The 27,386-nt window shown below is 44.8% G+C and overlaps 1 protein-coding gene and 2 long non-coding RNA genes across 3 annotated transcripts in view; 1 reads left to right on the forward strand and 2 right to left on the reverse strand.

Annotated features, from left to right (window-relative positions):
- The window catches only part of LOC109521086 (uncharacterized), a 12,547-nt gene extending 5,234 nt beyond the window's left edge, over nucleotides 1-7,313 (reverse strand). Inside the window, exons 1-5 of the long non-coding RNA XR_002169283.1 lie at nucleotides 6,658-7,313; nucleotides 5,844-6,436; nucleotides 4,871-4,993; nucleotides 3,693-3,837; nucleotides 3,500-3,602 (exon numbers count right to left, since the gene is read on the reverse strand). This is a non-coding gene — a long non-coding RNA (uncharacterized LOC109521086). The remainder of the gene's footprint in view (nucleotides 1-3,499; nucleotides 3,603-3,692; nucleotides 3,838-4,870; nucleotides 4,994-5,843; nucleotides 6,437-6,657) is intronic.
- Nucleotides 3,596-25,796, forward strand: chrnb2 (cholinergic receptor, nicotinic, beta 2). Its single transcript, XM_019878718.1, has 6 exons — nucleotides 3,596-3,779; nucleotides 14,679-14,824; nucleotides 17,787-17,831; nucleotides 18,748-18,857; nucleotides 19,892-21,005; nucleotides 25,510-25,796. Exons 1-6 carry the CDS (start codon nucleotides 3,707-3,709, stop codon nucleotides 25,657-25,659), a joined length of 1,638 nt encoding a protein of 545 aa, XP_019734277.1. The 5' UTR covers nucleotides 3,596-3,706; the 3' UTR covers nucleotides 25,660-25,796.
- Nucleotides 21,024-24,857, reverse strand: LOC109521087 (uncharacterized). Its single transcript, XR_002169284.1, has 2 exons — nucleotides 22,995-24,857; nucleotides 21,024-21,632 (listed from the first exon to the last, which is right to left on the reverse strand). It is a non-coding gene; the product is annotated as an uncharacterized LOC109521087 (long non-coding RNA).
- Nucleotides 25,797-27,386: the final 1,590 nt, after the last annotated feature.

Consider the following 27,386-nt stretch of genomic DNA (forward strand, 5'->3'; position numbering starts at 1 on the left):
ACCCTCTCATACACACAAAGGACTTTTTCCCCACTCATGCACTACTGAAATGCACTCATACACTACTGAAAAGTTGTCATATGTACTACTAAAAATTTTGACAGAAACTACACTCGTTCTAATGAAATGCTCTCATTTTATTTTGCTTACTGAAACGCTCATTTGATTGAAGTGATGTCATCCAAAAAAAAAAAAACTATTGTTGTGTGAGTGTTGCAGTGGTGTCTGTTTCTTTCACACGTGTGAGCAGAAAAAATATTTAGTTGTGTGTGTCCCCCCGCCCCCAAAAAAAGGTTTGCATGACAATGTTTTCGTAGGATTTCTTTGATTCGTTTTTGTGAAGAAAAAAAAAATTCAGTGGTGAGTATGAATGTTTCAGTGTACAGGTACTATATGAGAGTGTTTCAGTCGTGTGTGAAAAGCATTTCACTTGTAAATGTAAGCAGAATGTTTTAATGTGTGCGTGAGAGCATTTCAAAAGTGTGAATGAGAGTGTTTCAGAAGTGTGCGTATTGTGTCAATGGGTATGTAAGGGAAAACGTGTTCAGTTATGGTGAAGAGTGTTTCCGCAAAATGTACAGAAAGAGAATTTTAGTAGTGGCATGAGCAAGACAGAAAAAACAATGTGTGAGAGCGTTTCAGTAGTGTGTGACAAATGTATCACTCATCAGCGAGCGAAGAGCGCTTCACTACTGTATGAGCCCCCAAAAATTGATGACGGCTTTACTTTACAGTCTTGTGTATGGGAGCGTTTCGGTAGTGTGTGTGTGTTAGAGGGAAGAATAATGCATCTCCAAATAATAACCACAAACGTGTTCACATGAAATGCAAGCGTCAACGCATATTCGCACCATTTCAAACCATCTCTGCGTTCATGTCAACACACAAGTAAACTCAGGTTTGCATGACTGTCTCAGCAACGTGTGTGCATCCATGTGTGTGTGTGTGTGTGTGTGTGTGCAGAAAAGAGAGAGGGATTACCGGGTTGCCATGGCGATTAGTGAGAGTGAGGTCGGGCCATCTCTTCAGGGAGGGAGGAGAGACACAGACCGCGATGTATAAAAGCAGCTATGAATAACCGGGACTTGAGTGGCGATGCACGTTGGCAACAGCGACACGGCATGCGATGTCAGAGCGCAGCCAGGAATTAGTCCGTTTGTTTGACTTGGCAATTGGAGTAGAGCGCCTCTAATTTGAGGTCAAAGACAAGTAAATATGTGTCAGATGTTCAGGTTCATACGCGCTACTGTCGGCCGCCGTTCTTCCGCACCCCGGGCGGGTCTCGAACGTTACGCAACAGCAGACACTACGGAGCATCACCTCTCCTACCATCTGTGTAATGCGTCGTGGTCAGCCCGTCTAATTAAAAGCCACGAAGTAGGTCACAGCAAACAAGAGGCCCCCCACGGGAATAGGCCGTGCCATTTATGCCTTCCTCAATCCAGTGAATTTGCAGTGTGCTCAGATTGTATTGCTAGTCTCATCTGCATCAGTTATTGTTTTTCGAATGGTCTAAAGCTGCAAACTATGAAACAGGACTGGGCTGACATTCAAACCAAGAATTGGAGAACCGAGGCAGACCTGTTAATCACTTTTCCACTGTGCTTTTGGCAGGAACCATATTTGGACATTTAAAGACTGTAAACTTGAAAAATTCTTGCCAAATATCAGAGCCATGCACAGGAAGGGTGCCGACGGGGCGGGGCCCCCCCCAAGCATCCACCCCGCACCCCCTCCAACTTCTGTCAACCATTGTTAATGAAGCGCATCATTATTGTGCTGGTGTTTATTGTGCTGAATGTGCTGGTCAGTGGTCCTCAACATTTTTTTTTTTTTTTGGGCAGTGATTGGTTCATGGCACGACTGATATTTCTGCCAGAAGCGTAAAGTTGGAGCTAGTTTTTGCATGCGCCAACCATCCTTCGTATGAATGCTGTCAATCAACTCACTATAGTACATTCATGAATCCATTCAGAATAATGGCTGCTATTTACTTTCATAGACTGAACAATTAGATTGATACAAGGCATGCCGACGGAGTGACAGCGAGGGAAGAAAAAGGGACAGAGCGGAGGAATGCAAAGGGGGGGAGGGAGGGAGGGAGGGTGCTGGAGGGGCTGGGGGAAGACAAGCACTCGTGGGGGTCCCAGCTTTTAAATAATTCAGCGAGAGACTCACAGCAGCACTCAGTGCAGAGGAGGAGCACTGTCAGGTCAGCTCATTCACCGCACAGGAGAGGGCAAGAGGGAAGGAAGTGTGGATAAAGATAGCACGAGAAGGGAGGACATTACTGCGAAAGCGTGGCCATGCGCATTTGCATGCTTGTGTCTGTGTTTGTGTTTGTGTAAGTGTGTGTGCGTGTGTGCCTGCGCGACTGTCCATGTGTGTATGCATGATGCAAGTAATATAACAGTCAAGGTGAAACAGGTCGCATACCTCCTGTAGATTTTCGGATTTCTTTTCATCACCACGGCAACCGCCTCCTCCCTTCCCTTCTTAGTCCTTCCCGCACTTTGTTGTCTTTTTACGCCCTTCTATCACTCATTCCGCATGGATCACATTCTGACTCACCACTGACTTGCTCTGGAAACACCACCTTATACAACCTCCTCATAACGCACGACATTTACTAGCTCTGCTCAGGGCAAAAGGGCAAGTGAAAAGGGGAATTAGCTGGGGGACAAAACAAAACCAAATCTTTCTGTGGGGGCAAGAATTGTGTTTTTAAAAAATGTAGAATAGTGTAACTCTACTTAAAGTCAATCAATATTCAATACATATTCTTCCATTTATTCGCAGATTTGGTATCATCTGACACCGTGTGGATTCATCAAACGCAATAAAAACTAAGTTTGTTTTTTACTCATTTTGCAAGTCCCCGGGTTTCATTTTAGCGGCAACCTATCACGTGACCGAGAAGCGCGCCTTGACCTGCGTCAAGAGTGACATACTGTAGACGTATGTAACAGGGGATCTGGTAAATTTTCAAAATAAAGCATCTTTCAGAGTCCGAAATAAATAAAACGGAAGTAATGTAAGTTATTTATTCTTTCTGCGGTCTGGTACCAAATGACCCAAGGACCGGTGCCGGTCCGCGGCCCGGGGGTTGGTGACCGCTGGGCTACAACTTTGAATGGTTGCCAGCCACTCGCTGAGAGTTTTCCATTAATTTAACATGCATGTATTTGGGACATTGGCAGAAGCCATAATACCCAGAGAATACTTGCAAACTACATACATGCAAGCCAAAACTGAGATTTGAGATTTTTTTTTGTTACTTTGCGCGGGTGTGCCTAATGTTTTGTCTGGCGTGGCTGCATATCGAACAAGTGACTGCGTGGGGAAGGCGTCGTTAGCCGCGCTGCGGAGAGGAGGGGGGAGGAACCACATGCACCCCTTTCCGCCACTCCTCCGCAGACCACCTCCATCCCTCCCTCACTCGCTCGCTCCCTCCCATCCCCACTCGCCGCCGGAGCACGACCCGCGAGTTGGAGCTCACCTGCGGACCCCAGCGAGACGATTTCCACGCGTCCTCTCCCCTCTTGGTGGTCCTCCATCGTCGGCGCAGGAGCTCACCATGACGTCAGGGTGCCAGGTAGCCGCTGAAGGGACGTTCGGGTCGTGAGGAAGAAGAGAAGGAAGAAAGGAAGGGAGAAGGGAGAGGAGGATTCTCCGCGGTCCTCGTTGAACACCTTTCGGGCTGGGGATGGTGAGGATGAGGATGATGGAGGAAGGCTGGCTGCTGATGTTGCTGCTGGCGCTGCTCGCCATTGCGAGAGGTGAGTAACTCGTGCGTGCGTTCGTACCTCCATCCGTTTATAAATTCAAGCCTTCCGTCTGTGGAGTCAGTGTGGAATGTTTGGCAAGAGAGGAAGAGGAGTCACCATTTTTTCCCACGGAGCGCCACGCACTCATGTACATATATGGTGGTGGAAAAACCACCATAGGAGGCACACGTTATAAATGCACTGTCACTTTAAATGTGGATCCAGTGACACAGTGCCACAAAAATATCCCAGCACTGATTTATTAATGACGCTTTCAATACACCGACTAAAAATGTTTTAAATGCATTTTAAGAGAGTGGCAATATGTTCAGTGTATTTAAAATAACTTGTGATATCTTAAAAATATTTTTTTATCTTTAATAAAACTCAAATATTGATCTTTATTTAGAACGTATTTTTTATATTTATTTTCAGAAGTGTTTAATGTACTTTGGCTTATTAGTGATAGCGTCTATTTAACAAATATTATGTAGCGTTTTTAATATATTTGCAATATGTTTAAAATAGCATGTCTGTATTTTTATTAAACATATTTATGTGGCTTATTTGTAATCTATACGTTTTATTTCAAGTCATGTATTTCCCAATATGCAGTCATAGTACTCAATCCATTTGTAATATGATAAATATTTAAAAATATATCTGCCATTTTGATTTCGACTGCATTTATTGGTTCAATTCATTTGTGATATATTAAACATATTCAAGAGCTTTGAATGGATTTGTAATGTGTTCATCATCAATATCGATCATTTGTTTAAAAAATATTAAGTAAATTAATTTTTATTTTCATCTGATGTAAGGTAGTCAGTTCAAATGAGGATCGGTCCCAGATTGCCTTACCCAAATAAAGTTTCATAAAAAATAACAGATCACTTAAAAAGAGTAAAAAATATAGATATTTGTTTTGCATTTAATATAATGTATATATTTTGAAAAAAAACAACACAATTACACCATTTTTAATTTTGAATGCATTTTTTTGTCATGTTTTTATTTCAGAGGTATAGTCGCACTGGGAAATTGCATTGTAAATATTGCAAGAACTAATAGCATCAGAGTATAATGTGAAGTTATTTTACCTTTTAAAATAGAACACGTTATCGCCCTCCCACACATTCTTCCATTCTCTGTCTCTCATTAACACGGAGGTCTCGGACTTGAGTGGGCAGGTCAATCAGAGGCAGGTTGAGTGAGACAGCTTTCTGTCATCAAGGACAAATGACACTTAGCAAATACAGGAAATGATGGTACAGCAGCATTGGCGTATCTAGCTCATTTTTAGGGGTGCTTCAGCACCCCTAAGTAGAATCCAAGCGCTGCCAAAATTTTAGAGATCTCTCTCTTCCTCCATATATGTATAAAACTGTCTTCTTTTTAACAAACTAGAAACTTGTTCAAAAAACAGAGCACTTTTTGAAATGTAACATTAACAACCAAAATGCATCACACCCCCTTTTGCTGAAAAAATGGGTTTGGTCCAGCTCACTCCTCCCATTGGATTGAAGGTGTAAATGTAAGTTGCTTTAACAAGGATATGTGGCTTTTTTTTCCCTTTTACCACTCAATACCAGCACATTATCATTACAAGGTTGCATTTACTGTTCAATCATTTTGCAAGGAACCTCGGAAACATTACAGGTAGACCAACCAGTAGACCGTCTACTGTCTTTTTTGGTCAGAATGAGGGGAAACAAGCGTATGCGATGTGCATGTACTGTATTAATATCAAAGCTGCTATTGTCTAGCTAACTGACATGTGTGTGTGTGTAAAACCACAGACAACATGATTTACTATGCGCTAAATTTCACCCGGCAAAGCCTGACGCACCCCGCCCTCCCACCCCGGACAGCCCCCCCTCACTGACTTCAACACCCATTTGTAGCATCAAAAACAAAAACCTCTGATCCTAGAATCACCCCTGGATAGCAGTACATACATGCAGGCTTAATGCACTTTGGGAGTACTTATTGTAAGAGGTGCATAGAAATGATGCTCCCTCTTTGTTGTTTCAAGTAGAACGACTGACTGGCACTGAGTGAAAAGGGCATCACCTTAATTGGGCCTCAGGGAATCGTGTTCAGGAGTTTCATCCATGCTCTACCTGTACTGGGACACAGCTCTTAAATCGATCAATCAGGAGCTTGGCAAGCCCGCTGAGTGGCCAATTTGTCATCTTAACAGAGACATTTTGGATAACTCTAACTACAAGAATGGCACTTGACTTAATTGCCTTCATGGAAAATTGAGGAAAGGAATGAAAGACAGCACTAACAAGTAAAGGGTAGACTAGGAACGGAAAGGATGTCGAGCTGGCTTTTTTCTCTCCCCACCCCGTTGCATTGAGAGCAACTTGGACACACCGAAAGCTGGCAATGATGTCATCTAATTATCAGATTACAGGATGGCGTGTCGCTGTGTGAAAGTGCACACAGCCGCTGCATTATCCCACTTTGCTGGATCCTGCGGAAGAAGGGGGATAAGTCTTCTGTTACAGCTCTGATGCGGCAAGAGGCTTGTACCTGGGGGGCTTGCAGTCTCGCACTTTCTGGACTCCCGTTTGCATGCCAGCGTTGCGCAGACAAGACCTTCGCCGACGTCACGCCGTACTTCTTTCGAGAGCAAACTCGTGTTACAATCCATCAAACTGAATTCAGGAAGCCAAAGCATACTCAATACGTTAGTCACATACACAAAGTTTTAACAACAAGAAGAGCACGTAACAAGCGAAACTACGCAGTAAAAAGTACATGATTATGTCAACAGGAAAATGAGAATCAGAATCATCCATTGTGCAGTAGTACAACCCAATGACAGCTTTGCAGAGTCATCGAGCAGAGATGACGCGATCAGCGGTGTGGTACTTACAATACGATGACGGTTGTGCAGGTGATGCAGATCATCGTTCCACTATTTTTAAGTGACCAGTAGCAGTAATTGTCGTCCAGCTTAAGTTGTTCAATTATGCCGAAAGTCCTTGAGTGTGAAACACATACTACGAGCACTAAAAAAAAACTAAACCAAGAGAGATTGGCAGAGGGACAGCTGAAGGTTGACACAAGGAATAAAAATAGTAAAACAGAATCTCATCTAAACAACATAAAGAAATACTAAAAACTATAAAGCGAAAACCAAACAAAATAACAGAAGAAGGACTTAGAAAAGCAAACCGGATAACACAAAGTGAGTACAGCCTGTAGCATACCTCAAAAACAGGAAACACAAAAAATTCCAGACTGATTGTCACGGTCAACAGGTGTGTCGCCGTTGGCTCCACCCACGAGCAATCACCCAGTAAACTGGAGACAGGAAAAAAAAAGCAGAACTGAAACATGAGAACTAGTTGCCAATTAGAATAAATTAGGGGCTCTTAGGCTACGTTCAGACTGCAGGTCTGAAGGCTTAGTTTGGATTTGGGGGTCAAATCCCATTTTTGCGTGGAATCGTTCACGTTACATATTAACCATTTCATGTACCCTGTCACATGATAAACTGTCCACTGTAGTAACCGCTGTCTCTGAAAGGGTTAATATGTCTGGTGTGAAAACCAAACGCGGCGTAGTGTTCTCCAACGAGGAGCTTAACGGCAAAATTCACAAATCGTAAAAATTCTGACACGCAGACGGTACATTTGTGACATACGTCAGTGACGTGACATCAGTCTTTAGCAGACGTCTCCGTCAAATGATAACATCGAGGAGCGATCATCTCGTTACCCCAAAAACATTTGTATCTCCTCCCGCCTCGCTCCTTTGTCAATTCTCGATGGAATTTTTGGTGGGAGGTGCTAGAGCAGGTCAGTGAGGCGCGAGGACCAATGAAATGCAATTTGACGAATGAGAAGAGCCCCCAGTGAGTCGTCAGTGAAACAGGAGTCTGTCGGTACCGACCTGGTTTGTGACGATTCCGGTGACGTATGAAAAGCCCATTTCATTCCCTGTTGATGCTCCGTCGGTTAGTTTTTCAAAGTTACCTGTCATTCTGCTTTTTGCTAGCAAAACAGGCATCCGCCAGTGAGGAATTCACGGACCTTCCGTCAGCACTGACGCACTGTCAAGGTGTCGCTGTAGTATTAAGATGTTGCAAGTGCAACGGAGAAATAAGATGCTCCCAAAATGTAAAGTGACTTTAAGCAGCATCCGACAAAGCAGCAGAGCGCGAATGAGTCATTCCTCCTTTAGGGTGAAAATCTGATTAGCATTATTATCCTTCCAGACTACAAACATGTGCCAACACACGTTTGGGGGGGGGGAATACTCGCAATGAGCATGAAAGCCTCACCCACTCAATCATGGGGGAAGCCTTCAAAATGCAACACATCCTTTGAAATCACGCACGATCACATTTGCGTTGAATGGCGATGATGGCGGCGGCCGCGCTGGCATGGCGGAGCATCCCGCTGAGCTGAGACGAGGCAAATGGATGGGACATTTTACGCGTCAACGCACCAACGCGTCTCGTCAGGGCGAATACATGTGATCAGGGGAGACACGCGGGAAGAATTAAGTCTTTAAATTAAGCGTCCCACACAGGCCACCTTTCATCCTGAAGACTGTAGCGTAGTTGAACGCTCACATATGGAGTGGCGGTGGCGTCGGCCGTCTGCGCAAGGACACTCAAGGGCATTTCAGCACCTGTTTTACACGCTGCCGTATGGGGATGCACACCACTCCTTCTCTCCCTCTCTCTCTCTCGCTTTCCCCCGCTGGGCCATGCATAATAAACAGGTCTGTGGTGCGGTGTTGACCTTATGCAAGGGTTACTACATGCTGACACCAAGATTAAAGAGCGGAAACGCCAATGTTGAATGCCTTAAAGCGAGTACTTTGACTTCAATAGACTTCATTTCAGCCAGCATCTAAAGATTAACTCTACGAGCTCTATTTTCATAGAAAGCGCATCCGCGCCTTGGTGAAAAATGCCGGCGGATCCTGAAGGTGAATTTTTGTTCAAGTTCCATCAACAGAACAGTTAACATAAAACGACAAAATACAACACAGCACATAAGACACAGACAGTCGTTCAATCTTAACCACTTTTTCTGCACACGCTTTTGTTGTTTGAAGCAGTTCTAGATGAAAGACATTGGATCAAAGACGTCATGCTGAAAATGTGCACACGTCTGCTACAAGCTAGTTTTGAAGCTGTAGCGTCCATTGACGAAAAAAAAGAGATTGGCTCACATCTCCTGTCCCATGTAAATCCGCTTCAATTCCAAGCGGCATCTCCCAGTTCCACCCTTTGTCGCAAGCTCGAGAACTTTATTATTTTCATCTTTAACTGACACAAACTCAAAATAGTGAGCATATTTCCAGCTTGAAAATGGGGATCGCTCTCATGTATTTGTTTTTGTTTCTAGCTACTCAGTATGTACACATGAGTTGTCAAGGTTAGGGTTACGCTGCTGCACAGTACTTTTTGATTTTAAAGACAACAAAAATGTGTTTGTCGCACTGTGACACCTTCCTCTTTTTGTGTGTGTGTGCAAGAGACAACAAATTATTTCCCCATCACCGCCACAAGTTCTGCTCAGTCAGTCAGACTGTCATCACTGCTCTGCTGCACCACTGATCTCTGCAGCAAATCAACAGTCCCCCACCCACCTCCTCTCGCTCAGCGCGTGTTTGTGTCTGCATTGACTTTCCGTCGGCAACCTTTTTGGAGTGGCTCCTAAAACACTGCAGCGGGATCACATCAGCGCGTACATGCCTGCACGTGTGGCCGTACACAAGAGATGTGTGTAATGAGTAAATCTGCATGTGTGCGTGAGAGCGTGTGAACGAATGGGCGGCCATGCTAGCCCAGGAGATTAGGAGAGCACGGCGGAGGGAGAGCAGAGGTTTAATAGAAACTTAAGCGGCCCGCAAGAAGCACCAGATAAGAGAAAGAGTTTTCACTTGGGCAACGTGGTTGTTAATTAAGATTTAATGCACTTTTATTGTCATGAAACGTGGTGACAGGCTTCATGTGAATTCTGAACTCGAGAGTGAAGCCATCGCAGTAGCAACAATACCATTCGTGACACGCCAGAGTGGTGAGAAGCTTTTGAGGGGAGTAGCTTTGATTAGAAAAGTTCACTTTAGCTCAAAGTGGACGGTGATGTGTTGAAAATGAAATACAGTCTCGACCGTTTCAGGAACAGCGGTTACGACCGTGGACAGCTTATCATGTGATCAGGTTACAGCAGGGGTGTCAAATTCATTTTTGTCGTGGGCCACGTTATAATTAATTTTTGGTACAGATTTTAACAGGCATCATGGAAGTTGTCATCTTTGATTCGCTTTTGCGGGCCACTTAAAATGATGTGGCGGGCCACATCAGGCCCCCGGGCCTTGAGTTTGACACCTGTGGGTTACAGGGTGCATGAAAGGTTAATTTGAATAGTGCATTGATGGTTACAATGAAAAGGTCCATGGTGAAAATGATCTTAATCATGAAAGGTCCAGTACATGTTTTTGGTAAACATACTTACAGTATATCAACAAGCCCACACGAATGCGTCTTTGTGTTCAAAATTGATTCTCCATCTTATTCCTGAGGGCTCCTGTAGAGAAACTAGTATGATGAGATGTTGCTATTTGTTACAGCGGGTTTTGTTTCACGGAGCGGTTTCTTTGAATTATTATTATTATTATTATTATTATTATTTTAATTTTTTTTCTCAAAAAAATCATTTGCCCCCTTTGCATTGAAAAATGTCTTGCATGGCTTGGAAACTTGTTGTGCAGAAGAAGTTCAACCCGGCCGATCATTTTAATGTTTGTTGCGGCCGGTTGAAGTTGGCATAACTATAGATGTTCACAAAAACTTGGAAGAGTGATTGCAGTTTTATGACGTCGAGCAATGTGAAGTTTGTGTGGTTACGTACAGTGAGAAGTGAAGAGTTTTGGCTGGATCCTGTGCTTTAGGCTAAAGAAGATTGTGTCTGAGCTCTTTGCGACAGAGTTTGGAAAGTACCTTGTCGCTGGCCTCTGTTTTTATTTTATCCCTCTACCCCGCTACATTAGCAGGAATGTTTGCTCCTATAAACTGCAACAATTGTCGTTCCTGGATTGTTATAGTCTGTAACTGGCATAGAAAGTGGATTGGCACAAACAGTTTCCATGGAAACTAAACCCCGGTGTCGCGATACCTTGGGGTGTAGGCAGATACATTAGATCCCCGCCATTGGGGGCGGGGGGTGGGGCGGGGGGCATAAGGACGGAAATCGTCTTATAACACTGGTCAACAAATTTTGACATTTTCTAATCAGAGATGCAAGTAAAATTTTGGAGATCATTATTTGGTGCTGATTCAGAATCTGTCCTCGTTAATTCCTCGAGGATATCAGGTTTTCATAATCCTCATCATCATCATTAATAGTAAAAATAATATCATAATATATTTAGTAATGGGGAGAAATTAGACCATGATAGGATCTCCCCTGTGAAATGCACCACCGCAGTGTTGGAGGGTTACCTGCACAAAATGACCCACAAAACGGAATCTTTTTCAGACATAGGCAGTATCAAAGCATGCTTTTTGCAAAAAAAAAAAGACACAAGAGGTTGTTCCTTATCGTGTCTGAGCAGTCCATGTGCACCCTACAGAGTTTGTTGACGCCGCAGACAACAGATCCTCTGCATCCCGTGAGTGCACAGTGGTTTGGCTTTGTGCGATAGAGCAGCCGTGTGCTACATCAATATTGATATCTCCCTTCTGTTGGCACCACACTAGCAATCGGTTGCTGCCAATAGTTCTGTTGATGCGCACCATTATTGATTTGTGAATATTCGAACAAATAATGAGCCCTGCTAGGTGAGTACATAGCGGGGAAGGCAACTCTATCTTTATAATTGCCCTCATAAAGAGATGTTCACTGTTGTCTAAATCTATTTAACTCTCATATGCCCTCATTTTTTTCCATATTTGTGTAGAACTCGCAGCTATAATTTGAACCCACTCGTGTGTGTGTGTGTGTGTGTGTGTGTATTTTTTGGTTGTGCACGAATGATGGTGTGTAAGTTCTCTCGCTCCGTGGTCTAATGGGAAGTCCTGCTGCAATATTCATAGTGTCACATTAAGTTTGCAATATTTGCATTGGGGAACAAGCAGGATCAGACCTTAGCTTGCAGCCACATTACAAGCACTCCGCTCGGCCTTTAGCGTGACGCAGCCACACAGACGGTCCGTCCTTTTTATTGTTTTTAGGAGGAGCTACTTAGCATTACAGAAACAGTAGCGTGAACCTATCATTCAAACCGACATTTTGCAAGGATGCTTGAGGTTGGCAAACATATGTTAGTTGCCAGCCGTTATCACAAACTGCTTATGTACTTAAGGGTACCGCTTACGTTGTCTATTGACACAGCGGCCAAGAGCAGTGAAAATGATGTGGTTGCGCATGTGTAGCTGCGTCAGATGTGAGTGTGCCACATTCAAAGGGAATGACAGGAACTGCTTCAATTGGCTGTGTTTACGCCCACAACGGCGCAAACCACGCTTTTTAAAATATGACAGCTTTTGCCAAATGGCACCAATTTACGCTGCGTGCCTTGTTGGATTTGTATGAAAATAAAGCCCTGGACTACAACTAAACTGTCTCTCGGGCGAGCGCAGGCCTTCGCCAAGGCTCAACTGTTTGTCCATCTGTTTGTTAGTTCGGCTATATTTACACTACGTTCCCGGAGGTCATGACAGGGTGTTGTGGGATTTTGGCCTTTATTTTTGCCCATTTTCAAATTTTGCTAAGTTTTCTCACTTTCTATCACGATATTTGTGACAGGCCGTGGGACTTTTCTTTTTTGACTCACGGTTGATCAAGAATGCAGGAACATTCCCGCACATTTGTCACAATCTGTCAAGGCTTTCCATGAATGAAACCTAAAGACCGAGCACATTTGTTGCCCTTTCAGAGTCTAAGGACGTTACCCTACCTGGCCGGACTCAGAGTCGGCGTCGGCATCGGGGGGTGGGGGGACCACTGGTGTGTGTGTGTGTGTGTGTGTGTGGGGGGGGGGGTGAAAACTGCTGCTCAATAATGTGCTCTAAATGTAGTTTTCAGTCAACAACCAATTTGTCTCTTGGACCATAATGGCTGCTCGTGCCGACGGGACCGTAGTGTAAATGCAGCTTCGGTTCACAGGTAACTTCCTGATTCATAAGAGGAGATGAACAGAGGGGTGCCATTATCATTGTAGTGGTGGAAGAAGTTTCCATTGATCCCATAGTGACTCAAAAGGTGATGATAAATACCTGGACCAACACATTTTGTACAGATTCTTCCCAAAAAGTAATCGCTTCTTCCTTGTCCATCCTATGAACTATGTTGTATCGTCACCATACAGGAGCCCCGCTCTTTAAAAAAAACAAAAAAAAAAAAACACTTTCCAAGTATCTTCCATCAGCCACATGATGAGGACTGAGATGCAGGGAATGTGTTCTGCTCCATCACTGTTTAAGTGGACTGCTCCCTCTTTCCTGTCTCACAGTGCTTTTATTGCCTTGAGCTTCTGGGAGTATTGCACATTAGTCATATGGCTCTGTAATGCTTATTTCCCCCGTGAATATGTGCACACAACTGGATTCATATCGGCACCCACATGCCATAAATAAAACCAATGCTGCACACACACACATGCCGACAGGCCTCGTAGTGATGATGTTGTACTAGCTTGAGAAAGGCCAATAAATGGACAGCGTCTGTCAGCAATACCTTCAGCGGAGATGGTGATAACAGGAAGAAGGAGAGCCAGGTGGAGACAGCTAGTACAAGAACGTACAGGCCGTCTCGGATGTTGCAAAAGGATGGAAGAGGCTGCAGAGAACTGAAGGTTCAAAAAGGGGGGAAATAGGGAGGAGAGAGAGCAAGGAGGGGACTTGCGTGATGGGGCAGGAATAGCATCCTCATTGATCCCGAGACAGAGGCTATCATTCCGCTTGGCTGAGCAAGGCTCGGTGCTGCAGGGCACCAACCAACGATGAAGGGACCGTCGGACGCTGGGGAGGAAAATACACATGAATATGCGCAGTGACATGCAGAACAACAGTGGAGAGTGCAAGGAGGCAAAGAAATATCCCTGCTGCACCGGAAATGCTTTTTTAAAAAAATGTGGCAAAATGTAGATTTTCCCATCAACAAAATGGCAGATTGAATACAGCATATAATTCACACAATTTTATATCATCAATTGGTTGCACAAAATCAAATCATCTGACATGTTATTTTTTTTTAAATAATCATAAAAAATAACAAATAATAAATGAATGTGAAATATATACCATGCTTTCATCACAAAGTCAAACAGTATGTGGAGTGTTGTTCTGCTCTTTTGAAAGTATAACATCAAGTATTATTGATCGTAGGATTTGTATTGTATTGTCTTTCACGCAGTTAGAGAGATAATTTACAAACCAAAATGGATGTCTTGATAGGGCTGTTTAAAAAAAAAAAAAACCTTTCACACAAATATTCAGGAGGAAGCCTAACCGCGAGTGATCATGTTAAAAGCAAAATGGTCACGATATTAATAGTACATTTTTTTTTGGTTAATTTCCTTGTGAAAACACAATGCTATTATACACAGTTAAGTGTGTGATCCCATTAAGGAGTCATTATGCCCCCCCCCCCCGAGTGTGTGAATCAGTCATCGCAAGAGCTGTTTGTTTTCCCGCTAGGCCGTTAAAAGCTTCTGATTGCAGGGTTGGGATTGTAACCCTGTTGACAGTAAGAAGGGAAAGTGTGAGGTCATTATGATTACGAGAAGACAGGAAGGGGAGTTGTGTTTTCGGTGAAACATATCAGCGCTCGCTTAATGTGTATGCTCGTGAAGCTTCGGTTTCATGCAAAGACAGACAGACATGAAGTGGCACAGTGCTTCGCTGCGGCTAACTACGTGCTGTCATTGCAGGCAGCCTCGGGGCTGACACGGAAGAGCGATTGGTGGAACATCTCTTGAATCCCGCGCACTACAACAAGCTGATCCGTCCTGCCACCAACGGCTCCGAGCTGGTGACTGTGCAGCTCATGGTGTCGCTAGCCCAACTCATTAGCGTGGTGAGCATACACCCCGAACAGCGCACCACACGATAATGTGATCAAAGATGGAGTCGAAATCGATTAATCCATGACGTGATTCATTTAGTAATCTTTACACCACTCTAAATTTTAGCTACGAAGTATTAGTCTCACTTTCCGCCACTGACCGTATCCCTTTAATATGATTATTTTCAAACAAGCAAGTGACCAGAATAGAAGAAGCTAGCGATGCTAAACGTGATTAGCGGCTAGTCAACTTGAAGCGTAGAAAGTCTAGTTGACTCGTCAACTAGTCGACCAATTGGTTAACTAGTACTGTACAAGAATTTAGAATATTCTACAATAAATATCGTTCAACAGTGGAACTTTGAAAGCAAGAGTGTCAAACTTGTTTTCATTGTATAAACATAAAATTAGTTTGAGCTGTGACACTGCAGCTTTTCTCTAGTAATGCAAAATCAATAGCTTCTTGAATATTTTCTTTTTCGGAAAGTACAACAGCAAACCCTGCACTTGGTTCTTATCATTTTTATGGTTAATTTTTTCCAGATATAAAGACAAAATGAGAGCAAGCTTTAACAGGCTACATAGAATGAAAATTATGTGGGCCTTGAGATGAAGACTTCTGCTGTAAACTTATACCCGAGCTTGCACATAAGAATGTTGAAAACAAAATCAAGAAGTGCCGACGACTCGTTTTGGAATAATACCGCAACCATTATAGTGAAGAATGTGATGGGAACAATCTGTAAATGGATGATTATATTGTGGTCATTTTGATGTAAATGTTAGGGTATATTATTTCTTTTATGCCACTTACTGGAAAATCCACCAGTTTTCTCCTAATTAGGCTGTATTAGAACTGTACAAAACGGCCTCTAATTTGTGATCATTCAAAGATAACGAGTACATCTGGAGAGCCTTCATGCACTGACGCTGACGACTGCTATACGGCATTTAAATTGATTTTCCCGACTGCAAAAAGTGATTAATGGTCATCTCTTCTAGCGAGAGCTGAAAATGAGGCAGTCTAATGATGTAAATCCCAGGAAATGTGAAGTTAAGTGCTAATTAGCCGGGCTAAAATCCTTATCTTCCCTCTTTGATTGAATTCAGAGCAGTATTGAAGATACTTGCGAAGAAAGTTAAACCCCACTGATTTAATAAAACAGAAATAATATCTTTTTGTATTTCGGGGGTTTTCCCCCTATGACAATAATCCCATTTTATAGCAAATCATCTAACTTTGCTGCCATGCTCTGCACACATTAAATGGCTTTGTCTGGAGATTGAAGCTCATTTGAGTGAATTCCCTTCGCAGAGTTCATCCCAGTATGTGCCCTGGAATTCATCCAAAACGACGGCTTCAAACCAAAATGCCAGGCTTCCTGTTCATTTTTGGGGAGTTTTTTTTGTCCAGCTTGTTTGCATGTGTCTCGTTTTGATAGACACAGCCACTCTTTTGAGTGTAGGTTGCTGAAATTGGTGTTAGAGGCTAATTTGTGCGCTCAAACCTCACTCTATTGAGTGAGGTTTGTAGGTCATGTTTGGACCTCGTAAAATACAATTTAAAAATATTTTTTTAGGTTTTTTTTATATCTTTATGCATGATACAGTAACGGCAGGATGATATGGCCGGTTTCAAATCAAGATATAAACATAAGTGTTTAATTTATAATCGAAGTATTTCTGAATGCAAAACTAAAGTAAAATAACAAAAACAAAAGATAAAATGTAATTTTGAGAACACTTATTCTCCATTCATCCAACCATTCTCTACCGCTTATCCGGGTGTCACTACACTTATTTTCTCGATCAAAAGTCAAAATTAAAACTCATCACTCTATAACGCTTGTATTACAAAACTTAATACATTTTATTTTAACGTGCCTTTGACCTTATCGGCTCCCTTCTCCTGGCTGATGTATGCAGTAATGGAGTGATTCATTTTCATTTTTCAGAAGTGTGTGCTGTGCCTACTGTGTCGCAGTTTTTTTTTCTTCTTCATTTTCTTTTTCGACACTTTACTTACCAATTTGCTGTTCATAGTTGACTTCTCCCCACTGTGACACAGTTCTGTACTATACCACCTATCTAAGCATATACAGCACCGTATCATTCAGGTGTTTTGATACTCTACTTCTCACATTAGATTAGCGGTTAGCATGGCTTTTCCATCTCCTGACGGTACTTGTCACAAGTGAAGCGTATTTGCTGCCATGGCGGCAAGGATTAGGAACTTAAAGGAGCGTTTTTCAGAAGTGTGTGCCGTGCCTACTGTGTCGCAGTTTTTTTTTTTCTTCTTCATTTTCTTTTTGGACACTTTACTTACTAATTTGCTGTTCATAGTTGACTTCTCCCCACTGTGACACAGTTCTGTACTATACCACCTATCTCAGCATATACAGCACCGTATCATTCAGGTGTTTTGATACTCTACTTCTCACATTAGATTAGCGGTTGGCATGGCTTTTCCATCTTCTGATGGTACTTGTCACAAGTGAAGCGTATTTGCTGCCATGGCGGCAAGGATTAGGAACTTAAAGGAGCAGATTCCCACCATGAAAAGATGAAAAGTGTTTCACCTTGTAAGCTAGCCATCCGCAGCTCGTATCTGGTGCGGACTCGCAGGCAGCAAATTAAGCTTCGTGCCTAGCATTCCCTTGCTAGTTCCAGAGCAGCTGGGAAACCAGGGTGGTTGACAGTTTTTGAGATGGATGGGTTATATAAAAACAAACAAAAATACTAGCTTCCGGCTTTGTGCTCAGACGTTCTTGAAGACATTGTCACACAGAAGCACATACAATGACTTCATAAACAAGCGTTATTGTTATTGGTCAATAGAGTCCAAATGTATACCGTACGTTAAATTTATACTGTCTACCGTATACACCACACAAAAGGGCCAACTGTAGTTTTACAATTATCCCAACATATAGTTTGTTTGTTACAAATATCCCCTATTCTTCTTCTTCCTCAGCATGAACGAGAGCAGGTGATGACGACAAATGTCTGGCTGACACAGGTGACCCTTCACTCTTAATTACACAAACATGCGCACTCACGTTCATTCTAATGAGGTGAAAACATTTGAACATCGCCAGCCAATATGTCTAACCACAGCTAAATGTCCACGTATTACAAGGTGGCATGTCTACAGACAACGACAACTACCCATTCATTCAGTGGCTCAAAATTAATAAATGTTTGAAAACTATCTTCTTCTTCTTCTTCTCCTTTCGGCACGTCTATATGTCTGACCACAGCTAAATGTCCACGCATTACAAGGTGGCATGTCTACAGACAACTACAACTACCCATTCATTCAGTGGCTTAAAATTAATAAATGTTTGAAAACTATCAATTCTTAAAAATTCTATGCAAAGCTAGTGAAATTTAAAGTTGATCCTTTAATGTACGTCTGGAGAGTCACTGCTTAAATCGTCGGTCTCCAAACTACGGATCGGGTTCAACCCTCCCTTGTAAAAGTAAACAGGACGACTGCACGTTCGTCAGGCTGACATCACGGCGAGCTCCTCCTGAACGCAACCCTCCCCATTTCTCCGGGCTTGGGACCGGCACTGGGGAACAGTGCACCCCCAGGGGAGGGCACTGCTCCCCAGCGGCTGGGGTAAATGTTTGAAAACTATCAATTCTTAAAAATTCGATGCAAAGCTAGTGAAATTTAAAGTTGATCCTTTAATGTACGTCTGGAGAGTCACTGCTTAAATCATCGGTCTCCAAACTACGGATCGGGCTCAACCCTCCCTTGTAAAAGTAAACAGGACGACCGCACGTTCGTCAGGCTGACATCACGGCGAGCTCCTCCTGATGATTTAAAGAAGGAGAGACAGAGTCTTTCCTCTCGCCTCTCGAGATGCCCTCACCGCGCTGATGTGTGACGTTGTGCGTGTGCTCTTGTTTTGAAAACCGGCTCTCAGGAGTGGCAGGACTATCGCCTGACTTGGGTCCCCGAGGAGTTTGACGGCATGATGAAGGTCAGGCTGCCCTCCAAACACATCTGGCTGCCTGACGTGGTGCTCTACAACAAGTGAGTGTTTAAAAAAAAAAAAAAAAAAATCAATTAATTAATTTAAAAAAAGGGAGGTCGGGCGGGGAAGAAACTCGTGCATGCATGCTCGCGCAGCACATGCTAAATGGCGGGCATTCATGCAGGGTAACCTCTCTACCTTAACTGCTCTCAAAGCACTTTACCACATTTGTCCATCCGCACGCACGCACGCAAATACACTGTCACACACAAGTGGATTCGCTGCATGGTGGTGGTGGGGCGCTGGGGGTGCGAGGGCGGTCTGCTCAGTTAGGTGCCAGCCTGCTCATCTGGAGCGATTAGTAGCTCAGGCACATGCGTGAAAACCCTTTGACACCACCTGTGCAAGCTCGAGCCTTGCATTTACAATAGCGCCCATTTGTTTGGGTATTTCTCCTTTCCTGGAAACAGAAATGATTGCATCCTCAAACTGTCACCACCATGAAACCTGTATTTGCCGTTTAATCGTTCCAGTCGAGTCAAAAGGAGAATTTTTGCCACTTGCGCTGCTGTCAGTGCCAGTCGAGGAGGACGCAGGAGTAGATGAAGTGGAGGGTGACGTGAGTGACCCTTTTGTCATGAATACGGGCGGCATGAAAGCGCTCAAAATGGTCAACTCAATGCTGATTACCGGTAATATCAGTCACAATAGAGGCATTGAGATAGTTTCGCGTGCGAGATAAAAATCCTCAGGGAGGATTTAAAGGGCTTTAACTCGGGGAAGAGGCTCATTTTTTCAAATTGATGAGAGACAATAATATTCAAATTCTTTGTGGTGCATTGGGGTCCGTCCCACTGTCGTGTCAAATGCTGTAAAGCAAACGACTTGCTTATTGGATGCCATGAGCGACCATTTTATGTCACTTTGTAAAACAAAAAATGTTTTTTTTAATGATTAAAAAACATCATAGAGCTGGGATCGGCTCCTGCACCCCCCGCGACCCTTGTGAGGATAAAGCGGATCGGAAAATGGATGGATGGACGCTTCAAAGAAACTCCCAGTTATTTCTCCCCTTTCTTTCCCCCTCTTTCAGTGCCGATGGCGTCTACGAGGTGTCGTTCTATTCCAATGCGGTGGTCTCCTATGACGGCAGCATCTTCTGGTTACCGCCGGCCATCTATAAGTCGGCCTGCAAGATCGAGGTCAAACATTTCCCCTTTGACCAGCAGAACTGCACGCTCCGCTTCCGCTCGTGGACCTACGATCGAACCGAGATCGACCTGGTGCTTCGCGCCGACGTCGCCAGCATGGACGACTTCACGCCGAGCGGCGAGTGGGACATCATCGCCCTGCCGGGTCGGCGGAACGAGAACCCCGCCGACCCGGCTTACGTGGACATCACATATGACTTCATCATCCGTCGCAAGCCCCTTTTTTACACCATCAACCTCATCATCCCGTGCGTGCTCATCACCTCGCTGGCCATTCTGGTCTTCTACCTGCCGTCCGACTGCGGCGAGAAGATGACGCTGTGCATTTCCGTGCTCCTGGCGCTCACCGTCTTCCTGCTGCTTATCTCCAAGATCGTGCCGCCCACGTCCCTGGATGTCCCCCTCGTGGGCAAGTACCTGATGTTCACCATGGTCTTGGTAACCTTTTCCATTGTCACCAGCGTGTGCGTGCTCAACGTGCACCACCGCTCGCCCACCACGCACACCATGCCCCCGTGGGTCAAGGTCGTCTTCCTCAACAAGCTACCCGCCTTGCTCTTCATGCGCCAGCCCAGGAATAGCTGCGAGAGGCAGCGGCTCCGCCAGAGACGGAGAGCCCAGGAGCAGAAGGAGGGCGGGGAGGCGGGGGGCCTGATGGTGGGGCTCGGCTTGGGCGGTGGCACGGGGACGGCGGGGGGGACTTCAACGGGAGCGTTTGCCAAGGTGGACGGTGACCCTTGCACCTGCTATGTGAACAGAGCGTCCGTCAAACAGTTTGGAGGGGATCTGGCAAGCACGGGAGGGGGTTCCACGGACGGTCTGAACAGAATGAGAGAGAACCGGGAGGGGGGTTCCGGGAACCGTGGCAAGCAAGCGGCGGGGGGTCAGGCTCTGACTCAGGCCATCCTGGCTCAAGCCTGTCCGGGCTTCGAGGAGGCTGTGGAAGGAGTGCGCTTCATCGCCAATCACATGAAGTGCGAGGATGATGACCAGAGTGTGAGTATCTTTTTTTTTTTTTTTTTACAGTCGGCACTTGAGAGGCATATTGATACTTGAAAATAGCAAGCAAGGTGACATTATCCACTCACTTGTCACAGCATTTTCACAGAACCGTGTTGATGATAAGATCCAATCCCAAAAGTCAAGCCAAGTTTTTAGAACGGCAATCAGTTCGACCTCCGTCGGGGGCCGAGCACTCTTAAAAATGCATTTGACTGAAAAATCAGGATTTGACAGGTGGTTACGCTTTGACTCGATTCCTGTTAAGGTGGCCGTGCTACACGTCACAAAAGTGGCTCTCGTCCCAATTTAGTGGCTCTCGTCCTAATTTGATCATTTCATTGATCGTTCTCTGGTTTTGCACCAAAATTGAAAACGTGGACAACCCTGAAGAAGGACCAGCAAGCAAAACATGGTTGATTAATGTGAAAGCAAAAACTGAAAAAAAACCAAATTTGCCTGTAAAATCGAACCCTGACCAACCATCGCAGCCGGTTGGTGGCAGTGATGCAAGTGACAGTGCGTACCAACAAACAAACGATATGGCCAAACACGATCAAACCGTCCAGTTGCATTACGTAGTGTGTGTGGTGCTTCCACTAATTTTCATAAGTTGCCCACCATCTGAAACTAGCTTGGTTGCAATTCAAAATGTGGCAAGTGAATCACGTTTCAACAGCACACGTGTGCGGCCAATTGAAAGGCTGGGTTTTATCGCATGCACTTTTCTTCTTTTCCTCTCGGCGCATCCTGTTCGGGGTCGCCGCAGCGTGTCATCCTTTTCCATCGAAATTGCTCTCCTCTCTAACACCAACTGCCCTCGTGTCTTCCCCTCACGACATCCATCAACCTCTTCGGTCTCGCTCTTGCTCTCTGTCCTGCCAGCTCCATACTCATCACCCTTCTACTGATATATGTACTCACAATTTTTCGTTCCTGCACTTTCTGGTTCCACCACCACAAGTCTTCTTTTCCCTTTTCATACCACAAGAGATTCCAAGTACTCTCCTGCCCGTCCGTCTCTTGGATCACCTTGGCAGCCCGGTAGCAGCTAGCTCCGCCCACCCACAGAGAGTCTGTCTCACCGCTTGTTGAAAGGCCGCACGGCTCTCTTGCCTTCTCAGCCGCCACAAATATATCCATCCACCCATCCATTTTCCGATCCGCTTATCCTCACAAGAGTCGCGGCGGGTGCTGGAGCCAATCCCGGATGTCTTCGGGCAGTAGGCGGGGGACACCCTGAACCGGTTGCCAGCCAATCGCAGGGCACACAGAAACGAACAACCATTCGCGCTCACACTCACACCTCGGGACAATTCGAAGTGTTCAATCAGCCTGCCATGCATGTTTTTGGAATGTGGGAGGAAACCGGAGTACCCGGGGAAAAGCCACACAGGCCCGGGGAGAACATGCAAACTCTACACAGGGAGGCCGGAGCTAGAATTGAACGCGGTACCTCTGCACTGTGTGGTCGACGCGCTAACCACTGGACCACCAGGCTGCACAAATATACCTTTTCTGTTTAAAAAAAAAAAAAAAACTGTTTGTGTGGATTGGTGGCTAAAAAGTGACGGGATATGGAGAATCTCTCGACTGCCGAAATGGATGAACGAATGGTGGCGTTTATGAATTGGCCAATCATCTCTCAAATAGCACCGTTGAGAAATTGTCAAAGGATGCGTGATCACCATCTTGAAACTAAATGTGCCTTAATCGTCATGAAAATATCCAGTAGGTGCAGTCTTTCGTCTCTTTTTGCCCTTCTCCTCTAGGGCTGTGAAAAAAACTGCTAAGTCGACCAGAAAAATTGGTCGACGCAAAAATATCTCCCTGTAAACTATAATGAATCATTTTAAAACCAAGTTTGCGCCGCCTGGATCCATTTTTGACCGAATGTTTACCGTACGGACGTTTGCTGCATACCAACGTACTCAGTCAATGGGCGAGGGTCACTCACTAATTCGCGGTCTAGTTCAAGCACGTCACTCGTGCGGCTGGTTTTAGTCTCAAGTCAAACCCACCCAACCAGGAAGCGGCCTGCTAACAATTTGGGCGGACAAAGAAACGTGAATAGTGAATAGTTTTCACCCTTGGTAACGCCGCAAACTTGGCGAAGGTCTGCTCTCCATTCAATGACATTCTACAGTCGCTATTATGAAAACACGGCTCTTGTTTTGAATATAATTAGACTAATACAAGCCTAAATCTTGCAGTGGAGCCAAAGCGAAAGAGACAGATACAAATCCGCAATCACGGTCTATTTGAGATTCAACAGTCATGAGATTATAGCACCGTGTCATGATGCGGGCACGCAGGAGTCAGAACCGATGAAAAGGGGACGACATTCACCAGAGTTTTACCTCAAGGCTTCTTCCAGACAACTTTCCCGGTTGCGTCTGTCATCCCTGTCGTTGCCATGCCAACGCCTGTCCTCCCACACTCCTCCTCCACCTCCTTCATCCGTCGTCCTCATCGGAGCGAAGGGTGTCGCTCGCACTCTCTCTCCGTCCTTTCATCGCTCTCGCTGCTCTCACGTGCTTTCCGTCTTCCTTGACTCCTGACGAGACCTCATCAGCGTCGTGCGGAGGAACGAGTCCCAGCTTGCATTAACCCCTCACCTCCATTAACCAGGCGCGTGTTGCACGGCGGAGGGATTGTGATGGAGAGAAAATGACAAGCCCGGGAAAACAGAATTCTGTTTATCTGTCGAGCCGCTTTCACGCAGAGATCCTGCGAAATTGGCGGCATGCGAGCCGTAACAGAAATTCCGGAATTGAGCCGCCTGTGCCTTTTAGAAGCCAACATTCTGACTATTTGTCACAGCCATTTTCCTGTCTCACATTTGTGTGTGAAAAGTGCCAATGCGGAATTGGAAGGGCAAAGGCGATCCGAGTTTGCAGTTTTGGAGGTAGTATCTGAGCCCTAAATTCCTGGGTGTACTTTTAATGCTGTTTTTACAAAACAGCGACACATAAATTCTGACTCTACCTTCAACGGTGGGTCAAATTTGTAACCCTCATTCCATGTCAGTGCTATTTGTAATGATCGACATGGAAAAAAAACCTGCGGTTTTTGCAGTCGGTGTTAAAAGGGCTTCTGAGCCTTCCTCTGAAGGCGGAAAATTACTGGGTGAACTTTGTCCCTCCAGTTCGGTCCCATTTATACAGAGCAGCTGCAGAGGAAAAAAGTTGTGAACATGTCAGCTTCAACAGGCGGCGTGAAATACACTTCTGATACTGGCCTCTGAAGGCGCAAAATTGTCCGATCGTATGATTTTACAGGCAGTGTTAAAAATGCTTTTGATGCTACCTCCAAAAGGTGGAAAAATGCTGGGTCGACTTTGTCGCCCCGTTCTCCAGCGGTGTCGTTTATCCAAGACAGCCACACAGGAAAAAGACAGAAAAATGACATCTTTTACAAACCAGGCAGTATTGAAGAGGTTTCTAAATTTGGAAATTACCGCAAATGACGGAAAATTGCCAGGTTGACATCACACCTTCTATTGTGTCAGTGCTGTTGAGTCAGTGGTGGCACTGGCAAAGTCAGGAAAATGTCACCTTTAAAGGGAGTTTGAAAGAGGCTTCCGATATGACCTCGGAAGGCGGAAAAGTGCGAGGTCGACTTTGTCCCCCTTATTCCATGCGGTTATTTTTTCAAAACAGCTTCAGAGGAAAAAGCTGGGAAAAGGTCAAAGAAGCTTCTGATACTACCTTTTAAAAACAGAACATTTATGTGATGACTTCGTTGGGTGCCGTTGACAGCAACGTGAAAATTCTGGAACATGTCGGCTTTTAACTCTTTCATTCCACAAGATGTACTTGTACGTCTTTTTAAAATTAGGCCCCGCCTACCAAGTACTTGTCTAAGTCTTTTTTTATTTATTTTTTTTGCGTCATAGAGAGGAAGTGGGTCTGATGCAATCTGTGAATGATCATAAGACGTTTGCATTGTAAATCATGTCAAAAAGCGACCAGTAGGTGGCAGTGGTGCCTTACGTGCTTGAAATGCATGCTTTTACAAAAAAGCTCTTTTTCTCCGTTTTTTTGCCCAGGAATCGCCATTTTCATGAAATTTAGCCATTCTGTAATGCTGATTGCTGAAGAATGAAAAAAGATTGAAACACATTTTTTTTTCTGCTGAAAGAAGAGAGTCTAAACTTTATTTTGGTAGGATCCATGTTTATATAGCATTAGAACCAAATATTCTGTGGGCCGATCAGTCAAAATCCAGTAAAACGCTGGGATTGAGGGGGTTGCTCCAGTGAAAATGGCTGGGATTGAATGAGTTAAGGGCAGAAGCTTCCATTATTACCCCCAAAGGCCGAAAACTGACATGTTGACTTTGTCCCTCTGTTTTTTGCGCCGTTTATACACAATGAGCTTCAAAGGGAAAAAGCTGAGAAAATGTCGGCTTTGACTCGCAACGTGAACTGATCCTACTTGTACCTTCGAAGGCAGAAAATTCCCAGGCCGACTTGGCTTTCGTCCTCTTTTGTCCGCAGGTGAGCGAGGACTGGAAGTATGTCGCCATGGTGATCGATCGCCTCTTCCTGTGGATCTTTGTGTTCGTGTGCGTGTTCGGCACCTTGGGTATGTTCCTGCAGCCCCTCTTCCAGAACTACACAGCCAAGACCATCCACATGCCGGGCTGACCGTCCACACGCTACCATCACGCTGACGGGACAGCTCCCCGCCGCCCCGTAAAGTGGGAGTGGGGGTCTTACCGGATCTGAGGGACAGGATGTGAACACACCAGTTTTGGCCCCGTTATAGATTTTTTTTTTTTTTTTTTTTTTGGGGACAGTGACCTTGAATGCACGAAGCAGATCTGTCAAGTCCACGCCGTCAGGTCACAAGGGGGAAGGAGATCCGAGCATATCACGGCTTGCCCATTTCGAATTTGACCACCATGAAATGACATTGTATGTTCTTATCAGTGCACGACAGATGAACTCATGCGACCGATAGGCTCGAACGAATGTGAAAGAAGAAGATCGAGAGAAGATGACGCTGCGAGGGATGTGACGGGAACCTGACAACCGGAAAGCCACACCTCCTCATTATTGGCGATGGACATTTCAGAAAGGACAATGGGGAGCAAATGGGCTTGAATGATTAACAAAAGGAGCGTGAACATGGAAACGGGAGCTCATTTGGTGTGTCTACAGATCATATAGAAGTCAAGTCCACCAATGTTGATTTCCCATCATCGAAGTGGCCATGTCAGAACCCTTTTCTCCATTTGCTTCGGTCTCATTTTCTTTCCCGACACTTTTTCCTCAGCTTCCTTGCCTCGTTCGTTGTTCCTCGTCCTTTGTTTCCTTTTCCGGCCATGCCTCTTTTCCTCACTTTTCCTTGGTTTCCATTCCTTTTCTTTCCTTGACTCGTTTCCTCACTCTTATTACCGAGGCTTTCATTCCTTTTCTGATCTTTGCCTTATTGTCCTTTGTCCTCTTGCTGATGTCTCTCTTTCCTTGACGTGTTTTCCTTCTCTTACCTTCTGTTCGTTTGGTTAAATTACCTTTCCTCCCTTTTCCCCCATCGGTCTCCTTTCCTTCATTTTACCATCTTGCCTCTTTTCCTGGACCCCCAAACTACCCCCCCCCCGACTACTTTTCTTTGTCACCAACTTCATCTCCTTGCCTCTTTATTTGTCTTTTTTTTAACCTCTCTTTTCCTTGCCGTACATTCCTTCTGAGATTTTTCCTTCCCTTCCTTCGGTGTTCCCTCATCTACTTCCTTTCTTTGCCTCACTTTTTTTCCTTGCCTACTTTTCCTGTGCCTTATTTCTTTTCCTTCATCTCCTCGCCTCTTCTCCAACCCCCTCTCTCTTCGCTAGCTGCATATTTTCATCTTTTCTGGCCCTTCCACTCCTTTTCATCAGATGCTTCTTCTTCGTGCCGGACTTATCTTGCTCGTTCCTCGCACGTCTTTTCTTTTTGTTTCCTGATGTGTCCACACCTCCCTTTCCTCTGCATTCCTCCCCTTCCTCCTTCTCCTCTTCATTGTATGTAAGCGCACTCGCATTCCAATACCGTTCAATCCCAAATGCTAAGCATCTAATTGATATCGTCTCTCCAAACACATCCCTTCTTGTTGGATTTTTCAAACGGGAAAGAAAAACAGTTCATGCAAGTGACTGCTGGAGATCCACATCGACCGCACGTCCTGCGGCAGACGAGCGGGAGGCTTTTTTTTTTTTTTTTTCCAGGGTACATGCTGTAGGGGAGGAAGTGCAGCTGAATGAATTTTTCAATAAACAAGAGGGACATGACAAGAGGATCAACTCTGGCGAATGAGTCACAGCAGCTTAAAAGATTCACAAACAAGAAGCCGAAAAGAGGCCAAATGACACCGAATTATATACATTACATAGCTA

The sequence above is a fragment of the Hippocampus comes genome, unplaced genomic scaffold, assembly GCF_001891065.2.
Source record: "Hippocampus comes isolate QL1 unplaced genomic scaffold, H_comes_QL1_v1.1 scaffold315, whole genome shotgun sequence".
Lineage (NCBI taxonomy): Eukaryota > Metazoa > Chordata > Actinopteri > Syngnathiformes > Syngnathidae > Hippocampus > Hippocampus comes.

Coding starts and splice junctions, on each gene's coding strand:
- chrnb2 (XM_019878718.1), top strand. CDS start 3,707: ATGGTGAGGATGAGGATGATGGAGGAAGGCTGGCTGCTGATGTTGCTG. Junction 14,825..17,786: donor TAGCCCAACTCATTAGCGTG/GTGAGCATACAC, acceptor CTTCTTCCTCAG/CATGAACGAGAGCAGGTGAT. Junction 18,858..19,891: donor GACGTGGTGCTCTACAACAA/GTGAGTGTTTAA, acceptor CCCCTCTTTCAG/TGCCGATGGCGTCTACGAGG.